Below are 24,089 nucleotides of genomic sequence, written 5' to 3' on the forward strand. Positions count from 1 at the left end.
TATTAAAGGAATTGGCACATGAAATTGCAAGCCCATTAGCAAGAATTTTGAATGAATCTGTAAACTCAGGGGTTGTACCGTATGATTGGAGAATTGCTAACATAGTTCCTATTTTTAAGAAAGGAAAAAAAAGTGATCCGGGTAACTACAGGCCTGTTAGTTTGACATCTGTAGTATGCAAGGTCTTGGAAAAAAATTTGAAGGAAAAAGTAGTTAAGAACATTGAGGTCAATGGTAAATGGGAAAAAATACAACATAGTTTTACAAAGGTAGATCGTGCCAAACCAACCTGATCTCCTTCTTTGAGAAAGTAACAGATTTTTTAGACAAAGGAAACTCAGTGGATCTAATTTACCTCAATTTCAGTAAGGCATTTGATACTGTGCCACGTGGGGAATTATTAGTTAAATTGGAAAAGATGGGGATCAATATAAAAATTGAAAGGTGGATAAGGAATTGGTTAACAGGGAGACTACAGCGGGTCATACTGAAAGGTGAACTGTCAGGCTGGAGGAAGGTTACCAGTGGAGTTCCTCAGGGATCGGTTTTGGGACCAATCTTATTTAATCTTTTTATTACTGACCTCGGCACAAAAAGTGGGAGTGTGCTAATAAAGTTTGCGGATGATACAAAGCTGGGAGGTATTGCCAATTTAGAGAGAGACCGGGATATCATACAGGAAGATCTGGATGACCTTATAAACTGGAGTAATAGTAATAGGATGAAATTTAATAGTGAGAAGTATAAGTTCATGCATTTAGGGATTAATAACAAGAATTTTAGTTGTAAGCTGGGGATGCATCAATTAGAAGTAACGGAGGAGGAGAAGGACCTTGGAGTATTGGTTGATCACAGGATGACTATGAGCCGCCAATGTGATATGGCCATGAAAAAAGCTAATGCATTAGACGAGGTATTTCCAGTAGAGATAAGGAGGTGTTAGTACCGTTATACAAGGCACTGGTGAGACCTCACCTGGAATACTGTGTGCAGTTCTGGTCTCCCATGTTTAAGAAGGTTGAATTCCAACTGGAACAGGTACAGAGAAGGGCTACTAGGATGATCCGAGGAATGGAAAACCTTATGAAAGGAGGCTCAAGGAGGTTGTCTTGTTTAGCCTAACCAAAAGAAGGTTGAGGGGAGATATGATTGCTCTCTATAAATATATCAGAGGGATAAATACAGGAGAGGGAGAGGAATTATTTAAGCTCATTATCAATGTGGACACAAGAAAAAAGGGATATAAACTGGCCATCGGGAAGTTTAGACTTGAAATTAGACGACGGTTTCTAACCATCAGAGGAGTGAAGTTCTGGAATAGCCTTCCAAGGGAAGCAGTGGGGGCAAAAGACCTATCTGGCTTTAAGATTAAACTCAATAAGTTTATGGAGGAGATGGTATGATGGGATGATATGATTTTGGCAATTAATTGATCTTTAAATATTCATGGTAAATAGGCCCAATGGCCTGTGATGGGATGTTAGTTGGGGTGGGATCTGAGTTACTACAGAGAATTCTTTCCTGGGTATCTGGCTGGTGAATCTTGCCCATATGCTCAGGGTTCAGCTGATCGCCATATTTGGGGTCGGGAAGGAATGTTCCTCCAGGGCAGATTGGAAGAGGCCCTTGGGGTTTTTCGCCTTCCTCTGTAGCATGGGGCATGACTTGCTGGAGGATTCTCTGCTCCTTGAAGTCTTTAAACCACAATTTGAGGACTTCAGTAGTTCAGACATAGGTGAGAGGTTTATTGCAGGAGTGGGTGGGTGAGATTCTGTGGCCTGCATTGTGCAGGAGGTCAGACTAAATGATCATAATGGTCCCTTCTGACCTTAATATCTATGAATCTATGAAAGTCTCTGGCAGGTGGGAGAGTGGGGGATCTTGGTATGAGGGGAAGAGGAGATAAGTGGTGGTGGGAGGGAAATGTGGGAAATGGGGGTGCACACAGTCCCTGGAATGGGGGGAGAATGTGGGACCCTGTGGTGGGATGGGAGAGGGGCAATAGGGGGTGTGACAGGATCCCCCCTGGGTGCAGCCTGGGACTGTGGGACCACTGTGCCCCCTGAACTCTCTCCAGCCTGGGCTGTCTCTCACAATGCTTTGCAAACGACCAGCAGCAAACCCCTTCAGGCGCTGTTATCACTCAGCACAACAGCACAACCCCACACCCAGCTAGATAGCATGAATGCTCCCACAGAGAAAGGCACCAAAGTCAAATCCCCCCAGCTCCCACCACGGTACCTCAGGAATGTACCGTCTTGCACTGCCCAAGACGAGCAATGCAGATTGATTAATCGGTTCATTAAGTGGACATACACCAGCATTTGTCAAACCTGAGCAGATTGCCACACACATCATACAAACTCACTGGTAAAGATAAACAGTAAAACAAATTTATTTACTATAAAAGGTAGATTTTTAAGTCAGTGATGGGCAACCTGTGGCCTGCGGGCCGCACACGTCCCATCAGAGTAATCCACTGGCGAGCTGCGAGACAGTTTGTTTACATTGACTGTCCACAGGCAGAGCTGCCTGCAGCTCCCAGTGGCTGCGGTTCGCTGTTCCCGGCCAATGGGAGCTGCGGAAAGCGGCGGACAGCATGTCCCTGTGGCCCGCACCGCTTCCCGCAGCTCCCATTAGCCAGGAATGGTGAACCATGGCCACTGGGAGCTGTGGGTGGCCGTGCCTGTGGACAGTCAATGTAAACAAACTGTCTCGCAGCCTGCCAGTGGATTACCCTGACGGGCCGCAGGGTGCCCACCACTGTTTTAAGTGATATTAAGCGATAGGCAAAAGGTCAGAGCTAGTTACCAAAAGAAATAAAATATAAGCAAGTAATCTAAACTCTCAACGCTATTAGACTGGGCAACAACTAGATTAAGCAGTTTTTCTCACCCCACTAGATATTGCAGTGCTTAGTATACAGATTTCACCTCTGCTGGAGTCTTGTCTTCTTCTCGGTGTCTTAGTTGCTTGCAATGTAGGTGGGGGCATGAGAAAGGGTCAAGCATATGGCCACTGTCTGTTTTATACCTTCAGTCCATGTGCTTGGAAAACACAAGTCCAGGCATGTCTGGGGCAATGCTGAGTCTCCCAGCAAGGTTGAACAATTCCCCTGGTGTGGCCTCATGCAGGTGAGTCATTGCATGGTAGCTATCTTGCTAGACAATGGTTGTTGATGGGTTGATTGATATCCCGCCCGGGTGTTGGCTACTTTCCTTGCTGTTGCCTCTGGGGAGCTAATATCTGGCTGATTCCCCAACTTACAGTATGTTTTAGTGACCACCATACAACACTATTCTCATAACTTCATATGCATTAATGATATACATATCTGGATAGAGAAATTATTTTCAGCATATCATAGCCTTTCCCTGATACCTTACAGGGCATGCTTTATATGTAAGATCAGGATTATATAAAAATGAGGAATATGGGCTTCCAGGACACTCCCCCAAGCTACAGAATGTCACAGGGGGCATTAAAGGGGGTTGCACGCAGGGGGTGGGGGAAATGGAGGGATGCAAAGAGCTTCTGGTGTCTGCTGTGAGTTCAGCCTACAGAAACAATTAAGTGTGCAGTATACTTTCCTATTCTTCCTCCACAGTAATGTGCCCTGGGGTATAGGAAAGTTCATACACACTGACATGTTTTTTAAAAGGATGATTAGGAAGGCTTTGAGCAAATGTTCAGATGTGGCTCTTCCACACTGTTGTTTGAGAAACTCTTTGAAATAAGACAGAAGTGTGTGTGTATGAGTGAGAGAGAGGCAGAGAGAGGGGAGGGGGAAAGGACTGAGAATTATTTCTAGACTTTGCTACTTTACAGCATCCACAAGAATCAGTGTGTACTGCCACCTACCATGATCCATGCTTTTGTAACCTTGATCCACGTCAGTCTCTTATTAGTAATCTGGTGTGTCACACCTGTTCTACATCTCTTGTATGTGAAGCTTAGTTTAAATGTTTCATGACATGTAGCAATCTGGAAGCTATTGTGCCCTACTTGTTAACCAGGGATGCCTACCCATTAACTAGCTGAGGGTTATATTGGCAATTATGCCAGAAGCACAAGAACTGCTCTGTTAATAGCTTGTATAACATGAACAGGATTTAGATGCCTGCCATTTAAATAATGGTGGAACATTACATGTATTTTCCTTGCATGAAGAAAAGGAGTACTTGTGGCACCTTAGAGACTAACCAATTTATTTGAGCATAAGCTTTCGTGAGCTACAGCTCACTTCATCGGATCGATGAAGTGAGCTGTAGCTCACGAAAGCTTATGCTCAAATAAACTGGTTAGTCTCTAAGGTGCCACAAGTACTCCTTTTCTTTTTGCGAATACAGACTAACACGGCTGTTACTCTGAAACCTTTCCTTGCATGGTGTCTCTGTATAAAAGAAGAAGGTTGAATAGGGGATCTCACTGCAGAGCTGTGTGAGAGGCATCTGATCATTCTTGCAATAAAGCATGGGATAACTGTTCTGAAAACCTAGGTTAATGGGTGTAAGAGCCCTTGAAGATGTTTCTGAATTTTCTTCAGCATTATTATTATTGATGGCAATATTAAGCCTGCAGTCAGATTTATTGTTGAAGCAATGTTTCAAGTAGAAAGCTTTTTTTGTTTTTGTTGCTTGTCATAGACTAAAGTAGAGTATTTCCTGTCAGTTTTTGTGTTAGATTTGTGTAAGCATAGTGGACAGTTGGAGTTAGTTTAACTATTTTATAGAGCTTCATTTTTTCCCCACAAGGAGTTTTCTGTCTACTTTGATGAACAGATGGATCAGGATAAGGGCTGGTCTGCCTGGCATCATGCAGGAGTATCAGTGCAGAAGATTATAAATGCACCATTTTCTCTGCTTGAACTTTGGCTCCGTTTTTACTATGATCTCAGATGTATTTATGGAGCTTTGCTTGCGTATTTGAGATTTGGATCCTTGCCTCTCATGACTGGTAAAGATCTATGGGGCGGTCTCATTCCTGTTGTTAACACTTCCTGTGTGAATACTTCTTTTTAAGGAATGATGGAAGCCACACTTAAATACACCTCAGCTCAAGAAACTAACACTTGGTGTCAACTTCAACAGTTGGGGTAGGTTGTTGAGAAGACGCTGTTTGGGCAACACCAGGCACATCCTGACCTCATGAACATCCTTCATCCTTGCTAGCCTGGTTCAGGCATGGGTGTAGTGAGGAGACAATATTAATGCCATGCCACAATCTCCTTGTGATGATGGAGGAAGGCAAAATGTCTCTGCTGGTTTTGTTTGATCTTTTGGCATCTATTGATGCCATTGCATTGAGGCTGTGTTGAATCACCTACAGGATGACCCATCATGGTATGTTCCTTCCCCTTGGAGAGGTCCCAAAGGGTGGTAATGAGTATTTACTCTACTTCCCAAGGACTGTTGCATGCAGAGCTTCATCTTGTCCTCCCAGCTGCCCCAAATGTATGGGTGGCTGACATGTTTAGGTCACTAGTGTCACCCATGTGTGCATAACACTTAGATCTCATTTTACAGTCGTCTCTGTGCTTTCCAAGGAACTGACTGAAGTAGGGAATAGTTCTGAAAGCTCTGGCTAGATCTTAGTCCACATAAGACGGGGAAGATGCTCATAGTATTTGACAGCGGCTGTGATATGTCTGACCTTTGCCAGGTCAATTGTCAGTCTTGGGGTCATAAACAGAACTACGCCTGGATTGTCAGGTGAGAACTGTGGCACCTGGTGCCTTTTTCCATCTACAGTTGGCTTGGAGGTAGTGACCTATTCTCCCAATGGATATTTTTCCACAGTGATCCAACTCTTTTGTGATCTCCAAACTAGATTAATGAAATGTGCTGGGCTTGGGGCTATGCTTAATACTACTTCACCTAGTGCAGAATATAGCAGCTCATTTCTTGAAAGGCTTTGGCTCTTATATGCACATAATAAGAGTGCTCTCTGTCCTGCACCTAGTTGTTCCCTTCTGTTCACACAGAATGGTTCTCAACAGAGAGATTGTCCCTCCGTCCTAGGTCTTGTTATGAAAATTAGTATCTCCTGAGCCACGTTTGCTTTCAGTTTGGGGTTTACAGAGCCAGGATGGACTGTTTAGCAGTTATTTGTGTACTAACTAGTGCATCCTACAGCTCTGAATTGGTGTTTTCTGTAGGCATCTTTACTGAACAAACATTTAGCAGTGGTCCCCACGTACTGAACTGTCTGATTGGTGGCATACACTGAATTTGTAGAATCCTAGAAGTGTAGGGCTGGAAGGGACCATGAGAAGTCAAAAGTCCAGTCCCCTGCACTGAGGCAGGACCAAGTGAAACGAGAGCATCCCTGACAGGTGTTTGTCCAAACTGTTCTTAAAAATCTCTCATGACTGGGATTCCACAACCTCCATTGGAAGTCTATACCAGTTCTTAGCTATCCTTATAGTTAGAAAGCTTTTCCTACTATCTAACCTAAATGTTCCTTGCTACAGATTAAGTCCATTACTTCTTGTCCTACCTTCAGTGGACATGGAGAACAAGTGATCACTGTCCTCTTTATAACAGCCCTTGAAATATTTGAAGACTGCTATCAGGTCTCCTCTCAGTCTTCTTTTCTCAAGAATGCTCCATTTTTTTAACCTGTGTTCATAGGTCAGGTTTTCTAAACCTTTTAAAATTTGTGGTGCTCTTCTCTGGACTCTTTCCAATTTGTCCACTTCTCTGCTAAAGTGTGGCACTCAGAACTGGACACACTACAACAGCTGAGGCCTAACGAGTGCCAAGTAGAATGGGCCAATTGCCTCCCGTGTCTTACATATGACACACCTGTTAATAGACTCCAGAATATTAGCCTTTTTCACAATTGCATCACATAATTGACCTGTAGCAACACCCAAGCTCTTAGGCTATACCTGTAGTGTGGCAAGGAGAAAAAAATTCAGAAAATAAGTAGGAAAAATGTGCAAGAGGTGTGGAAGAAGAAATCTGGCTACCTCTACTAATTTTCCATGTGTCAGTTGCTGGGGTGTCCCCTGTGTTCACAATGCCATTCTGCATGAAGAGGTGTGTTGCCATCAGTGGAAGTCAGGATGAAACCAATCTACACAGCCAAACTGTGAGTGCCCTCAGAGTCAAATTGCTGGAGAGGCTGAAAGACATGTGGAGGGGCAGCTTTCATGCACGAAATATCTCAGCATCTGCAGTGCTTGGTTAGGATTTTAAAATTTTCAGCTCCTAAGCTTTCTGTAGGTCATATGGTTTGCAACCTCTTCTGGCCTTCCTACAAAAGGGGAGCCTGCAGTGTTTATCTCCGTTCCTTCAGGATATGGTTCTTTTCCAGTAAGATTTTCCCTTTCCAGATTTTGACATGGCAGAAGTGGAAGGTAGAAATTATGTTTCTTACATTCACCTGGCATTCAAAATTATGTATTGAGGTAGCAAAGTAAATTAGCTAGATGACTTCTCTTTTAATCATCTGTAATCTTGCTTAAGATGAGTGAATTTATTTGCAACTTTTATTTGCAATCAGATTTTCATCTTACGATGATGACTTTTACCAGAAGGACCACAAACTACTTTGCCTTTCTAAGGAAATGTGGGGTTTTTTTTAAAAAAAAGTAATAATCAGCAAGTGGTTTAGAAAGAGAACATGCTCTTTCTGTATGGACCTGAAGAAGAACTTGAATTTTGAAGAGGTATTTGGGTCTGGATGTAATGGAAATCTCATGGAAATGGTCCAATAGTTTGTCTCTAGGCAGCACTATAATATAATTAATTAATAATATTATTGAGAACAACTCATGAGATTTCAGTTCCATCAACTCCAAACCTATCCATGATTTGGATACAAATCCGAAATCCAAAATCCCTGATCAGGATCCAATTCTGATTACCACTTTCTTGGCCCATCACTTGTTGCAAGAGTAGCTGGAAAGCTAATCTTGTTGCATTGAAAAGGGCAAAAGGGTATGAAAATGATCCAGAAAAAAATTGCCACTTCCTTTGACAAACGTCTTTTGATGGCAAAATTGCTGTTTTCTGACTTTACATTTAGACAAAGAAAAAAATTGGAGGCAAGAGTGATTATTTAACATAAATGTTGGTGAAAACTTGATTTTTTCACCCCAGTTGAAGCCTCTTGTGTATCTCTCTATCAGTGGTTTGCAGCATGTCATATTTGGCAGAAGGGAGACCAATTCAGGTCAGAGAGCAGCTTCTGAAAATAAATAGAATGTGTGCTACATTATCCCCCGGACTGCTGGTTTCATTCTGATGGGAAAAAATTCAGTTAACCCACAGCAGCATCTCTACAGGGTGAAATAATTGTACAAAGTGTGTTAGTAAAAAAGCAACACTTTGGCAAAAGATAGAGGGCTGACAACTCTAATTGACTTCAGCTAGTGTGGTGTGTATGAGAGTATTGAGAGCTGAAACTTGAGAGCTAGGGAGTCTGTTTACTTTGGGCCAGACTGTGCAACACTTATTCAGACTACTGAGTGTTTACTCATATGAGTAGTCCCATTGACCTTTGTGGAACTATTTGTGTGAGAAATCCTTCACCAGTCTGAGTAAAGATGGTACAATGCCTGCACTAACCATGCTAATAGATGGGTTAATACAGAATGAATTCAAGAGTGACACTTTATTTCTGGGTCAGGATTCTGGGTTGAGCAGGATATTTTCATAATCTGTTTCTCTCCATCCTTTTTGTGCATACATCAGCAGTGAAATCTTCAACACTGAAGGTGTCATCATTCAACTTCAGTGTTAACTATCTATTGAGATGACCTGGGGAAGTTTGTGTATTTGAGCTCTTGTTTCAGGTTATCTGCATATTCAGATAGACACCATAACATCAGTTCACCCTCTGTTCACATTTTTAGCTTATGTCTGCATAAGAACTAGAGACTTAATTTTTTTAATGAAAGCTGAGATTCTGGTACATGAGACGGCAGCCCCCAGAAAAATGTGTCCATTCAGTGCACTGTTGAAAGCTAGCTAATACAATCACTTCTTACTGCTGTCTGATCTGGAATGGCGTTGAACTCCCTCAGTCCTTAATATGGTTCTGACATAGACCTGTTGTCATGCCTTGGGCAAATCACTTAAGCTTTCCTTGGTTCAATTTTTTTCTACATGTAAATTAGAAATATAGTAATACCTACCTTACAGGAGTCTTTTGTGATTAATGAATGTTAGTTTTTAAACTGCTTTCAGATGAAAGGTAGTACAAAAATACAAAGTATCAATAAAGTCTCTGGTGAGTTAACTATTAATTTAGATTATTTCACAGATAGGAAATCAACTCATCTCTGCATTGCACAACCAAAATATGCCTCAGGGTCTGTTCATGTAGGTGAGTGATGCAACCATCAGATTTGGTAATCAGCTGATCCTTGTGATATGTAGTATTCTGCTCAGATGTGGAATCATGCTATCCATACTTTGCATGCTACAGAACAGAAGCTGTGAGTGACTGGATCCATGAATGAGGCTGAAATGGTTCAAGACCAGTTGTGGAGTTCAGAGCCAGGAACATGCCTTTAGGGTGGTTAGTGGTGCAACTGTTAGACTTGCTCCACTAGAGTGGCATTTGGCCTTGAGGACATTCAGTGCCCAATGGAAGATTTAAAAAATAGGTGTATATTGACCAGTCATTAATGCTAAAAACACTGTGCATGAATGTCCACAGAGTCATTTAGACTATCACTGTTCACTGAGTGCTGGCAGGGCTTTTGGCAGTGTACAGAGCATGCTGAAAGGCATTGGCCTGACCAAAGGAATTGACATTCTGAAATAATATACAGGTTCCATGTCTTTTTAATTAAAAGAAAATGGAAAATAATAGGCTTGCATCAAAACAAGTCTTGAATATAAAGTGTTGTTTTCATATTTAATTACATATGTAAACAAACATATTTGCCACAACAGCTAAGAAACTCAGGCAGTTGTCGTAGCAGCTAAGCAATACTCAGCAAGACTGTTGATAAACTTCCTTCTCCCTGGTATGACACCTGCTAGTAATCTTTCTGTGACACTTATAGATTCCTCATATCCTATGTGTCCCTGAGGACTCCCTTCACCCTGGCATCCAAGTTCCCACCCGACTAGGAAAAAGCTGTTGCCCCCCGACCCCAATTAAGTTAGCTGAAACAAGCTAGCTTAACTCAATCAACCCCACATAACTGTAATGTCCAGGAGCCAGGTACATCAAAGGGCATCCTGATTAGTGGGCAGAATTCATGCATGAAGTCTGCCTGCCAGGAAATTCAGTCCAAGGGGAAGGTACAGCGAGGTGGCTGATGGGTCAGGTGGGATAGAAATGGCATGATCAGGTGGGGCCGTGTAGACATAACGTTATCATGATCTACGCCGAATTGCAGATCAAATCAGATTTCCATTGTATTGTAGAGTGTGGTGTGTTCTGGGCCAATCAATACAGATAAACACAGATGAAACTGCTTCCAACAGAGGGACAGGTTCAGTGGCTATGTCTGTGTTGCAATAAAACACCTGTGGCTGGCCTATGTCAGCTGACCTGTGCTCGAGGGGCTTGGGCTGCAGGGCTATTAAATGATAGTGTCAACATTCAGGCTTGAGCTGATGCCTGGACTCTGGGATCTTCCCATCCTGGGAGCCCATAGCCCAGGCTCCAGCCTGATCGCAAATATCTGCACTGCAATTTTATAGCCCCAGAGCCCAAGCCCCAAAGAGCCAGAGTCAGCTGACACGGGCCATACGCGGGTGTTTTATTGCAGTGTAGACATACCCAATGTGGCCAACACAGGGGGATCCTATTAGTACTGTCTTGATCCACTATGGCTCAGCACAATTAACCTCAATGTGAATGCCCTTACATGATCTCCCTTAGAGTTTTATTGGGAAAAGTTGGCTTTAATATCCACCAGGGGCTCCATAGGAGCCCTGTCAACAGACTGCAGTGGGAACGTGTTGAATTGGCATAATTTGTGTGCCCTTGCCATGTTCCCTTCACTGACCAGAGCCACGCACTTGTGAAGCCATGCTGGTGGCTTGTGGTTTCTTTGGTGATGGAGAGCTTGTGGGTTTTTTCCATGGCAACAACTTCCACTCCCATTGGGCCCCATGACTGGGGACAGACTGGTGAATCCTGGCCTCAGTCAAATCACTTGGTTCCAGATGACAATATCTTCATACGATTATATTTAAAGTCAAAACAATACCCATAGGTGTATTGGTGGATTTCCCCCCTACTCTTAGTGTCTTGGGGAAAATAAACATTATCAAGAGGAGCAAGTATTGAATGTGTTTTCATGTGGGGAGACAGCAGGAATGTGTCTAAATTTGTCCTTCTATCCTCGATACAGTTTTGATTTCTCCTCTCAGAAAATAACCACATCCAAAATTTATTGGAGGAAATCATAAATAAAGCCTCTTAATAAACTTTATTTCCAGAAAATGGAAAACTTCTTGTCCTTCAGTGGATAGCTAATTTATTTATATTTGTCTTGATTTATCACATTATTTTTAACTCTTTAGACTGATATCCGTTAATGTTTTGCACTTCAACGTGTTTAACAATCATTAATGAGTTAAACTTCAGTAGGTATTTTTAGCTTTATGTTATGAATGGCATCAATGAACTATAGAGAGATTAAATCACTTGCCTAAAGTAATGTAGGAAGCCTGTGGCAAAGTTAAGAATAGTCTGATGCCTTATTCACAAGAGGAACCTTCCTACACAACAAAGAACCTATTTCAGAAAAGTAACCCCACAGGAAAAATATGAATGAACTGTCCTACATCGTTTCTCTTGAGAAACATTTGGTTGCTCTTTCAGACAGGCTGGTTAATATATTGTGTAAGAGAGACTCAGAACAATTCCAGACAATATTGCATCTTTAATATGTTATGCACTTACTGCTCCTGCAGTGGTGATGAAGCTATTTTAGATTAACAGCATTTGACCCTTGAACCATTTCCTAATAATGTTTCCCTTTTAAACTGTACTTTTAAATTGAAATCTTCAGATCATTAGTACTTTTCCACTGGATTAAAGGTGGTTTTTTTTTTGTCTATGAAACTTGGCAACTTTAACATTTTGAAATAAAAACAAAATCAAATATTACAGTGATACATGTGAAATAGCTTGTAATAAGTCTTTGGTCTCTGTTTCTCCAAGAAATAACAGATCTAGGCTTTTGATTGCTATTATATAATTTACATCAGTATTTTCTTCTTCGAGTAGTGTCCCTAGGGGCGCTCCACTGTAGGTATATTTGCATCCCTGTGCTTCTGATTGGAGATCTTTGGTAGCAGTGTCTGTTCATCCTGCACCTGTGTTCTCCCCTCTTCGTGCTCTGCCTCAAGGCTAATTAGCACTGTAGGGGCAGACTACCCTCAATTCCTTCCCTATAGCCCCAGGCTAGAGAGGGAGCCATTAGCAGTCCATTCACGGATACTTTACTCTCTAGAAATTCATTCTTAGCTAGTTTTATTGTTTTCTTAGTCTCAGAGTTTCCTTTAGTTTTTTGTTCCCTGTTAAAAAACAATGTTTTTTGCTTTACCCTTCCCCCTCCCCCCCATACTAGGAAATGCCCCCAGTAAGGAGTATTCCCAGGTCGCCTGGGTTTAAGATGTGTCTCTTCTGCACGGAGTCCATTCCGGTAATGGATGGGCATTCCTACTGTGTCTGTTGCCTCTGACAGGGCCACATTTCACAGATGTGTGCCTTCTGTCAGCAGCTAAAAACCAGATCCCCCCCCAAAAATAGGAACTGAAGCTAAAACTGCTCCTTTTGGAGGGAGCTCTCCAGCCTGTATTTGACCTGTGCTCAGAGTCTCACAGGCAACACAAATCTTCTCCATAGCCTTCCAGTGAACCAAGGAAGAAATCCTCAGATGCCCCATGCAAGATCTCCGAAAAGAGATCTTTGAGCCTTCATAGTAAGCCCTGAACCAACCAGAGGTGGTTCAGGGCACATTTGATCTCTTTGGTACCACAGCACTGAAGGCATCTAAACATGATACCGCTGGTATGCCTAAGGACCCCCTGGGCACAGGCACCAAAGCAATGGCACCACTGGTCAGGGACAGATGTGGAGATTGTGCAACCTCCAGGAAGACTGCATCGTATGGATGCTGTTGGTACCAATGATTGCGAGGCAACCATCATCCGAGCGCTCAGTGCAGCCAAGGTTGCGAGCTCCCTCAGTACCGCCAACTCAATAACAGCAACTGCTCATGGTACCAAATACCGTGACACAATAGGAATTTAGGTTGTCTAAGGACCTCACAGTATCTGAGGTATCAGAGTCTCATTTAATTGGTACCAGGGCCTCAGTCCTGGGCATATCTTGAACTCCATAGTGAACACCAGCACTGATCCATGCACCTCTGTATCGGCTCCACCGTTTTCCAGTGGAGAGTCAGATAATGACCAGGAGGTCATCTCCCATCACTCACTATGCTTCCTCCCGCTACCAGACTGGGCCTTCCCAGTCATACCCTCAGTCTGGACATCAACCCCTGTGGTATGACCAACCATGGGGTCAGCCACCCATGCCTTTTCCATCACGCCAGTGGCCCTACTGGGATACATGGGGAGCATTATATACACTGAGAGATTGCGAAGCATTCCCCCTCAGACACCATCTCTAGAGCCTCAGAACCTCCTGAGGAGATTCTGGAGGAGTAGGAGGTTGGACTAGAGGTGGAGGTTATTCATGAACCTGGACCTGCAAATTAACATCCAAAAGTCGACCTTAACTCCAATACAATGTTTGGAGTTCATAGGGGTCGATCTCGACTCACTGCAAGTGAGGGCACCCCTTCCACAACACAGATTTCACAGCCTGTCCACACTTAGAGACAGTTCAAGCCAGACCTCAAACATCGGCCAGACGTTCCTCCAGCTTCTGCGGCACACGGTGGCTGGTATGTTTGTAATATTTCATGGCAAACTACAGATGAGGTGTCTGCAGACATGGTTCAGCTTGGTTTATAGGCCAAACAAAGACTGGTTAGACAACCCTTTCTTGATGCCTTTCAGGGTCAAACTCGGTAAATGTTTGCATGGGGGTCCTGTTCACTCAGTCTTCCCTTGACATTACTTCTCCCTCATGGGTTGTGATGCACACCTCAAGACTCGGGGCAAATGGTAGTCCTCAGAGGTAACTCTCCACATCAACGTTGTTGAACTCGGGGTGGTCAGGAATGCTTGTGTTCACTGCTCAGAGATACACACACGACAACATTGCGTGCTACATAAATCATCAGGGAGGAACCAGATCATCCTACTTCTGTGCAAAAGCGCTAAAGCTCTGAAACTGGGGCATTTGCCACAATGTTCTAATATTAGCAGCCTACCTATCATTAGTGCAGAACATAACAGCAGGCAGTTTTCACATGACCATGAGTGGGAAGTGAACCCAGCAGTACTTCGCAGCATATTTTGTCAGTGGGGGACACCGACAATAAACTTGTTTGCTACTTACCTGAACAGGAAATCCCCACATTATTGCTCCAGGGCCGACCTCGGACAGCACTCATTAGGGGACGATCTCCTTCTTCCATGGGAAAAGGGCCTTCTTTACACCATTGCCCCGTTCCCTCTCTTCTTGAAGGTCCTGTTGAAAATAAAGAGAAAAAGCAAATGTCATACTGATTGCTCCCACCTGAGCGAGACAGATGACTTGTCAACCAGTCCCTCTTCAACCCACTGCTTACCTCCTCTCACAGAAAGAAGGACACACTCTCCATCTCAAGCTGCAGATACTCCAGCTCAAGGCTTGGCTTCTTCGTAGTTCCAACGCACAGAGAGCTCCTGCTTCCAGGAGGTACAGGAAGTGTTACTACACAGTAGGAAATTGGTTACCCACCGTACTTAACTATAAAAGTGGACAAGGGTTTGAGGTTTGGTGCAATTCCAGGCACATTATCCCTACATCTGCTATTCTCCTGGTGGTGTTAGATTACATACTGTCTCCATCAACAGGTAGAGGGATACTCAGTTTTCTCACACCCAACTACAAAGAGATTCCTTAAGGGCATAACAAACCTCTTTCCCCAACCCAGATGCCCTACTCCAACATGGGACCTAAAACTAGTCTTAAAGAGATGGACTAGATCACCCTTTGAACCAATGGCTACTTGTTTACTTACACACCTGTCAATGAAGATAACATTTCTGGTGGCCATCACCTCAGTGAGGAGAACAGGGGAAATAGCAGTACTTATGGCACACCCCACTTCACAGTATTCTTTCACAACAAGGTTACTATCTGGCTACACCCAAAGTTTATTCCTAAAGTGGCCTCATCTTTTCACATGAACCAACCAGATCCTCCCAACTTTTTATCCTAAGCCTCCCCATGGTAACAGAGAGGCCATACTGCACATGCTAGATGTTAGGAGAGCCCTGGCCTTCTACTTGGACAGGACAAAGACTTCTAGGAAATCTCGTAAGCTCTTCCGTTCCATTGCAGAAAGGTCTAACGGCACAGCAATATCAGTCCAGAGACTCTCCAAATGGGTCTTGAACTGTTTTCATGTTCGCAACATAGTACCTCTACCTGGAATTCGCACACACTCCATGAGGTCAGTTTCCTCCTTTGTTGCCTTCCTCAAGAATGTCCCTGTCTTGGAAATCTGCAGAGCAGCCACCTTGGGTGTCTGTACATACACTCACAGAACACTATGCCATCACTGGAGACTCTGCTTCCAATGCTAGTTTCAGCTCTGCAGTATCATCATCCATAACAGACTTGATTCCAAAGCCCCAACCTCCCATTAGGGACACTGCTTGAGAGTCACCTATAATGGAGCACCCATAGGAACACTACTCAAAGAAGAAGAGGAAGTTACTCACCTTGTGCAGTAATGATGGTTCCTTGAGATGGGTGTCCCTATGGGTGCTCCATAACCCGCCCTTCCCTCTGTTTCAAAGTTCTTGATAGGGACTCTGTGGTAGAGAAGGATCTGAGGGTGGTTTGCTTGCACAGCACTAATTAGCCACAAGGCAGAGCATGAGAAGGGGAGAGTGCATGTGTGGGTTGAACAGACACTGCTACCAAAGATCTCTTATCAGAAGCACAGGAATGCACATGCATCTACAGTGGAGTACCCATAGGGACACTCATCTTGAACAACCATTATTACTGCACAGTGTGAATAACTTCCTCTTAATCAACACGTAAAAGCTCCCTGTATTTTTGCTTTCCATTTGCAGACGAAATTCTTAAAGGAATAAATTTTCATTTTCTCAATTGAAAAGACTGCAAAGTAAACTTTCAAACGTGAAAGGGCAGTTGAGAAACTCTTGGCCTGGGGCATTTTTGTTACACAGTGGGATGAATGTTTTGTTTGTTGAGATTTTGAGCTAGTTAAATATTTTTCCTCCCAGTCATTCATACAGTAACTGCTTTTAAGTTTAGCTGCAAAATGCATTAGTTTCAGCTTCAACAGACTGACTTGGCATGGCAAAAGTAGCTTGGTTCAAAACCAAGCTGATGTGTAGAAGTTCAGTCCTTTGGCATCAGGAGGTCTGCATTAGTTAGTGACAGTATTATCAGGATATTCAGAATCCAGCATTTCAGTTTCCAGAGGTCAGGAAGGAGGTCTGCATAGCATTAAAGCAGATTTACTTTTCATCCAAGGAGCTAAAATACACAGTCATGTTAATCAGTTTTTTCAAAAGTTGGAGTAGATAGGAATTTGACTGACTTGACCCAGGCTTGGATCCTCCTCCACTGAGGGGCCTGGGATTCTGGATCCAAGCCATGGGTTAGCATGATTTGTTTGTAGACAAAAGGGGGCGGGTAGGCTGGAGCCTGAGTTCAAACTCAGGGTTCAAGCCCTATTGCTTTGCAGTGTGGATGCATCCCCACTGGACTCACGCTCCTGGAGTCTGCCAAAAGTAATCCCACATCCTGATGTTTTGGACTCTGGACAGTCAAGTTTTCCCACACTGCACCATGAACAAAGGGCTATAGTGGCCACATTTTGGGAGGGCATTAGGAAGTCTGGGATATGGGGGTTAGACTTGGGCCCACATAATGCAGTATAGATGCTGGAGACCCAGGTTGGGACCCAGGCTTCAAAAATTCGTAGCTTGTGGTTACTAATGAGTGTAAATGCTCAAGCCCTAGGTTATGAAATGCAGGGTCTGCTAACTTGAGTTCTGCTAACCCTGGACATTCATTGCAGTATAGGCATACCCTAAAGGACTGCCCAGGCTTTCCTTGGTTTTTAAATAGTTCTATAAATATTGTGCAGAGTGGAATGTAGGCTGCCAAATCCTACAAGTTTGCATGCTCTCTCTCTCTCTCACAGTCACTATATTGCAAAACCCTCCTCTTATTTTTTAAGCAGTAAAAAGTTCTTCTGATGGATCATAGTTTGCCATGAAAAATTTGACACAGTAAGATCTGTTCACTATAAAATAGGCAGGAAACTAAAAGTGCTTTTTCTATGTGAATTTTACAATTAGTAAATAAAATGCATTGAAGGGATTGGATTTCTGGTACAGTCCCTCAAGTCCCACTAATCAGAAAAAAGCATGATTAATATTTAACTCACACTATTGTACATGCATATTATTCCACATCTACAATGGGCAAAGGATATTTTGAAAATATTTCAGACTCTATAGATGTTCTGTCACCTCCCCCACCCACAATTATTAGTCTTTGAATAGTACACTGAGAGGCTGAGTTGAAGTTTGTCTTGGGTCTGCATTAGAGGTGGCTGGAGGACAAAAATTTCTTTCCATGACAACTTCTGAGGTTTTGAAATTTGTTTTCGTTCCACATTGGAACAAAATCAGAATTGTTCAAATGTTTTTGCAGAACAGAATTGTGTTGAAATGTCCATTTTCTGCTTGAAAGATCAAGTTTTCAATTCAGGTCTCTTTCTCTGGTCAGAAGTGACCAGAGATCCCTGGACCTCTGAAACCTTCCTGGCAAAAGCATTGATGAAATCAACAGGTCTACCCGACACGTTTTGGCTTTGATGAAAGAGTGTATTCTGATGAAAATATATGTAGCTCAAATGCGGTGTAATTTTTTGGACCAAGAGAGATCCTTAAGAAAATGGTCATTGTTTGTGATGACTGCACATATTTAACTTCATGAACTAGGCTGTTGGGCAAAAGCAGAAAACAACCTCTGATGACATGATCCTCTAAAGATGGGTATCAGTTTTCTGACATCAGACCAAATGACTCTAACTTATGATAAGCCAAGAAGATATGGAGAGAATTCCTTGTACCAGCATGCATATGTAATTCAGCAATGTTACCCTGATCGTGTGGTGGGATGTCCCAGCCCAGATCTAAATTCCCACAAAGAGTCCCACTGAAATCAAAGGGATTGGTGAACATAAGGATCTACACTAGCAGATCCCTTTGCAGGATCAGAGAACTATTGCTGCAAAACCAAATATGTACAGTAAAAATTTGGTTGTCAAGAATGAAGTTAAGATAAATGGAACAAATTACTGGCTGTATTAGATAACTGAAGAAAAATGGACTGAATAGGTTGAACTAAATAAAAAGCTGATCAACCACTGGTACAACTTTTCTACCAATAATATTTATACTTACTGTAGTCATTACCTACTGTATGTATCAGCTCTGCTGTCTTCACTTATCTAGTATATCTGACATCTTCTCCTTTAAAGCAGATATAAGAAAATAATATCTATCATCAAAATGCTCTTTTATCTTTTAAAAATGCAATGTCATGGCAATTTTATCCCAGTTACAGAATTTACCTATTCATGCTTCCTATCAGATGATGATGGTTAAAAACTAGTTATTTACTTCTCCTGTCCAAAAAAATAAAAACTATTTGCCTTCAAAGGATGTAGGGATTTAGCAAGGCTGTTTACAGCATAGCATTTGCTTTTAGTAATAAAATGGTAATAGTTAAAGCAACTTAATTAAGACTCTTCTAGCTACATTTTCTCCATCGCTCATACTCTGCACTGGATACAAATGGAATAGTTAGAATTTCAGCTATTCGTCTACGCAGTCACAATTTAAATGGAATATGTAAATAAGGTCCCAGTCCTACAGTGATATTCATAAGGGTGGACCTCTGTGCCAGGACAGATCCCCAGTGATTTCAATGGCTCCACCCAGGGATGTGCCCACATGGATATCATTACAGGATCAGGAAGTACATAAATGGCTCATTACTGTATTCCTTAGTTCTGCAAAACCTTTGGTAGCCTTGGGAGTCTTTCCTGAATCCGAAATATCTTTTTTTAAAATTTTTAATTGAAGACCATTTCATTGGGTATCCTTTCTGCTACTGTGATACCACGTAGTGTTGCTATTGTGTGTGTGAGTGTGTATGTGGTCAGGGATGCTTCTTTAAATAACCACAACAACATTGTAGCATTTTTTCAATAAATATGTATCTTTACTCACAATGTCATTCTCTCAGTCAAGGCCTACTCCCACTCCCATTAACATCAGTGGCATCACTACTTTGATCTTTAGGGAAGCAAGATCAGGCCATGTACCTTTCATTTACTACTGTATATAATGAGATGACTTACAATGCACTTGTCCTTTCCTAAATTTGTTTTGGTTAATGCTATCCAAACACAAGTTCTAACTAATATTACCCTCTGTTTGGTACTCTACAGTTGACACTCCAGACCCTTATGTGGAGCTGTTCATCCCCTCAGCCCCTGACTGCAGAAAGAGAACAAAACACTTCAATAATAATGTGAACCCTGTGTGGAATGAGACCTTTGAGTTTATTTTGGACCCGAACCAGGAAAATGTTCTGGAGGTAAATCATGTACTGAGGTACAGCTAGAAATGGATGTTGAGCAGTGTCAGGAGGGTTAAAACAACAACACTTTGCACATACACAACATCTGTTATCTGAGCATTTCAGTTTTCTAAACATTAAGGTTTTGCCTTTATACGCAGGCCTGAGCAAGGGGTTGGTGCATAAGTTCCACCATCCCAGGAACAGCCTTGGATGGCATTGACACTGATACACTTCTGAGTCACAATTTCTTACCTGTTTGCTACTGAGACTAGTAATTTACTGTTCTTTACAGCAGCAGCAAACCAGTATTTTCTCCCTTCATTGGCTCAGAAAGTAGGTGGGGGTGGAACCAAGTCTCTGCTTATTCCTCTCTGCCAACTAGAGGAGGGAGTAAATGGGAGATTAGCTCCACTTACTTCTATATGCCTGGTCCCAAGGTCTGAGGCCATGTGTACACTTACTATGGATTGACACTGCTGTGATCAATGCAGCAGGGGTCGATTTATTGGGTTTAGTGAAGACCTGCTAAATCGACCACAGAGCACTCTCAGGTCCACTCTGGTATTCCATCGGAATGAGAAGACAAAGGTAAGTTGATGGGAGAATGTCTCCCTTCAACACAGCATGGTGTAAACACCGCAGTAAGTTGACCTACCCTACATTGACTCCAGCTACCTTATTTACCTAGCTGGAGTAGCGTAACTTAGGTTGACTTAACCACGTAGTGTAGACAAGGCCTGAGTAACCTCCCCTAAGGAGCATAAGGGATCTGTCACTCCTTTGTACAGGCATCTAGTCCAAGTCACTATCAATCCCTAATTAATTAAGCATTATAACACTGTATGTACAAAAGATTGTGTTAGTCTAACCATTTTAGTGTGTCCAGAGTTTGAGTATATTTTCATTGCAGAGTTTACACTGGCTCTTGTTTGGTAACCTGTCCACTTTGCAGAGAGGACACAGGCTAAACTAATGGTTTTCAACCAGGGGTACACATACCCCTGGGGGTACTCAGAGGCCTTCCAGGGGGTACATCAACTCGTCTAGATATATGCCTACTTTTACAACAGGCTACACTAAAAAGCACAAGCAAAGTCAATATAAACTAAAATTTCATATGGACAAGGACTTGTTTATATTGCTCTATATATTATATGCTGAAATGTAAGTGCTATATTTGTATTCCCATTGATTTATTTTATAATTATATGGTAAAAATGAGAAAGTTAGCAATTTTCAGTAATAGTGTGCTGTGACACTATTTTGTATTTTTAGTCTGATTTTGTAAGCAAGTAGTTTTTAAGAGAGATGAAATACAAATCAGACTCCTGAAAGGGGTTCAGTAGTCTGGAAAGGTTCAGAGCCATTGGGCTCAACCACTCAAGTACTGATAGTCTTCAATGTCTTCCTACAGTTTCTCCCCATGTGCTCTGAAGGACGGACAAGTTCTCCCACAATTCACTAGGACAGGATCATAGAGAGGCCCATCTGCTTACTGCAGCACAAAGAACCAGGGTCTCTTCCCCCTGAAGTCTTAGCAACATACATGGGTGAAGGCAGCATCAGTGAGAGAACACAGTAACTCATGTGTGGCTTTGTATTGTGGCTGCTCACACCTGGGCTAGGCCTGCTGCTCACACCTCGGTGCCCATCACCTTAGTTATGTGTGTAGCAAAGAGGTACCCTAAGTGATTTGCCTGGGAGTATTACCTGTGAAGTAGGAAATCTGAGAATAGAACTCAAAGTTCTAACTCTTAGTCCCCTGTTGTAGGCACCAGATAGATACCAGCACAAAGAATGGAATGAGTCACTTTTCTTCACATGAAAGTATTTGTAGAAACAGCAAGGAAGAAAAAAAGCAGAAGTTAGGTCCACCAGTGCTTCCCTCTCCTGCAATTACTTGAAATAGACTGTGATACACCCACCCTATCAATGTGATATATGCCATCATGTGCCAGAAATGCCTATCTGCCATGTACATTGGCCAAACCGGACAGTCTCTACACAAAAAAACAAATGGACACAAATCAGACATCAAGAATTATAACATTCAAAAAACAACAGGATAATACTTCAATCTCCTTGGACACTCAATAACAGACTTAAAAGTGGCAACTCTTCAACAAAAAAACTTCAGAAACAGACTCTAGTGAGAAACTGCAGAACTGGAATTAATTTACAAACTGGACACCATCAAATTAGGCCTGAATAAAGCCTGGGAGTGGATGGGTCACTACAAAAACTAATTTCCCCCTTTGCTGATACTCACACCTTCTTGTCAGCTGTTTGAAATGGGCCAACCTTGATTACATTGGCCTCATCAGCACTACAAAAGTGATTTTTCCTCCCTTGGTATTCACCACTTCTTGTCAACTGTTGAGAATAGCCCACTTCCACCTTAATTGAATTGGCTCATTAGCACTGACCCACCAGTTGGTAAGGCAACTCCCATCTTTTCATGTGCTGTGTATTTATACCTGCCTACTGTATTTTCCACTCCATGTATCTGATGAAGTGGGTTTTAACCCACAAAAGCTTATGGCCAAATAAATTTGTTAGTCTCTAAAGTGCCACATGACTCCTCGTTGTTTTTGCTGATACAGACTAACATGGCTACCGCTCTGAAACCCACCTGATGCTACTTCATGATCCCTCCTCAAACCTCTTGTTGCCAAGGGGAAGTAAATAATAATAAAGAAGCCCAAAACATCCTTGCCTGTGTGTCCTATGCCCATGTCATCAAGCTTGACAATCAACTTCACCCCTTGTATTGGAGCAACACTGTAATTTTAGTTAAAACTATCACTATAACTGGGAAGACAGTGAGAGACCTCATTGGTGATTAAGAAACTATCCACATTTTCCATCTTTGTAAGGTAGATTATGACAGTTGTCTGCCGGGGAAGAATTTCACGTGTCTCCAAGCAGTTATCTTACATATTGTTTTTATAATGTGCAGAATGTCCATATTGGCTCATGTTGCTGGCTAATTCAAACAGAATAGGAGTTAGGATACATATTCTCATTTTACTCTTGCATTATGTGTACAAAGGCCAAGGCTATCACAGAAGAAAGGAGAATCTATAATATCGTGCGTCTTACCAAGTAGCTGCTGAAGGAGCATAGAAAGGAAGATGGGAAGCTAGTGTAACAACAAGGGCAGAGTTAAGATTCTTTGAATGCCTTCAATGTGCATTTCACATATTTGGTTTCTTTTAAGTTTAACTTAATTTGTTTTGTTTTGTATTTATCCCATAAATTACTGGCTCATTCTTTAACTCCATCTTAACATGATTTTTGTTTTGAATCTCCTTTGGCTCCCCTCCCGCCCCATCTCTGTTTAAAAATGTTTAAGATGCATTGAAAGCAGGGAACAGGATACCCTGCAGAGCTACAAATTTTAAGGCACTGAGAATTGGGAAGTGATAGAGCAGTGCTTTCTTCAGGAGAATCTGTCACCAGGCATCCTGGCAGAGTTCAGGGCTCTGCATAGTCTCTACCCTCTGTCAGTCCCCACTACTTACCTGACTCCATACTTTTATTTGACTCCCTTTATCAGCTTTCCTTATTTGTGGCTCATCTAAGATTCTCACAACCTCTTTGGGCTTTAGAAGATGAACAGGAGCCATGAGCCTGATTTTCTGCATAAGGTCTACAATAGCTCCTGCAGTCTTTAAAAATCAACTGAGTGATCAGTGAGAAACTGGGGATGGGGCACAGGAATCAAGGTACAGCTAGTCTATCTGGTAATATTGACATAATAGACAGAATCCTCTTAGACAACCCAGCTCAAATTTTGCTAACAGACTCACAAACTTCACCGTGGTTGCATGAATGTGCTGAATATGGAATTTGCTCAATAAAATTTAAAAAGATAGACTATTAACTCAACTAACTGTAATGGCTAATGGCTTATCCATCCTGCCTTCCTCAAAGCAAAAACACATCTTTCTGTTCTATGTTTGTATGTATTAGGAGGTCAAGAAGAAATTGGGAAGGTAGTATTTAATTCAGACTATTGTGTGGTCTCAGTCATTTCTTAGTGTGGTATGGTCTGAATTACTCACTTTTCGCTATTGTATGGTCTGACTAAGTGATTTCCTGCTATGGTAAGAATTCAGACAGTTCCTAAAACATAACTTGTAAATCATCTTTGATTTTATGAGGTGTTTCTCACTCTTTCCCCCCGCTCCCCATCGTGGTTTTATGTAGTCATTAAAAAGCATAATATTTTATGAGCTGGCATCTAGTGCAATATGGTATGAGTTAATTTCCAGTATAATGCAGCAGCAATCTACTTCCAAGGTTATGTAAGTATCCTTTTCCTGTAGCAGACCTACCAA

At 42.2% G+C, this 24,089-nt stretch overlaps 1 protein-coding gene across 1 annotated transcript in view; it reads left to right on the forward strand.

Moving 5' to 3' along the window:
* Positions 1-24,089, forward strand: part of PLA2G4A (phospholipase A2 group IVA) — a 134,414-nt gene that overhangs the window by 38,261 nt on the left and 72,064 nt on the right. The window contains exon 4 of the mRNA XM_077825030.1: positions 19,613-19,761. Within this exon, the coding sequence (XP_077681156.1) occupies positions 19,613-19,761 (149 nt within the window). The remainder of the gene's footprint in view (positions 1-19,612; positions 19,762-24,089) is intronic.

This window comes from Eretmochelys imbricata, chromosome 8 (genome assembly GCF_965152235.1).
Source record: "Eretmochelys imbricata isolate rEreImb1 chromosome 8, rEreImb1.hap1, whole genome shotgun sequence".
In the NCBI taxonomy this organism is placed as follows: domain Eukaryota; kingdom Metazoa; phylum Chordata; order Testudines; family Cheloniidae; genus Eretmochelys; species Eretmochelys imbricata.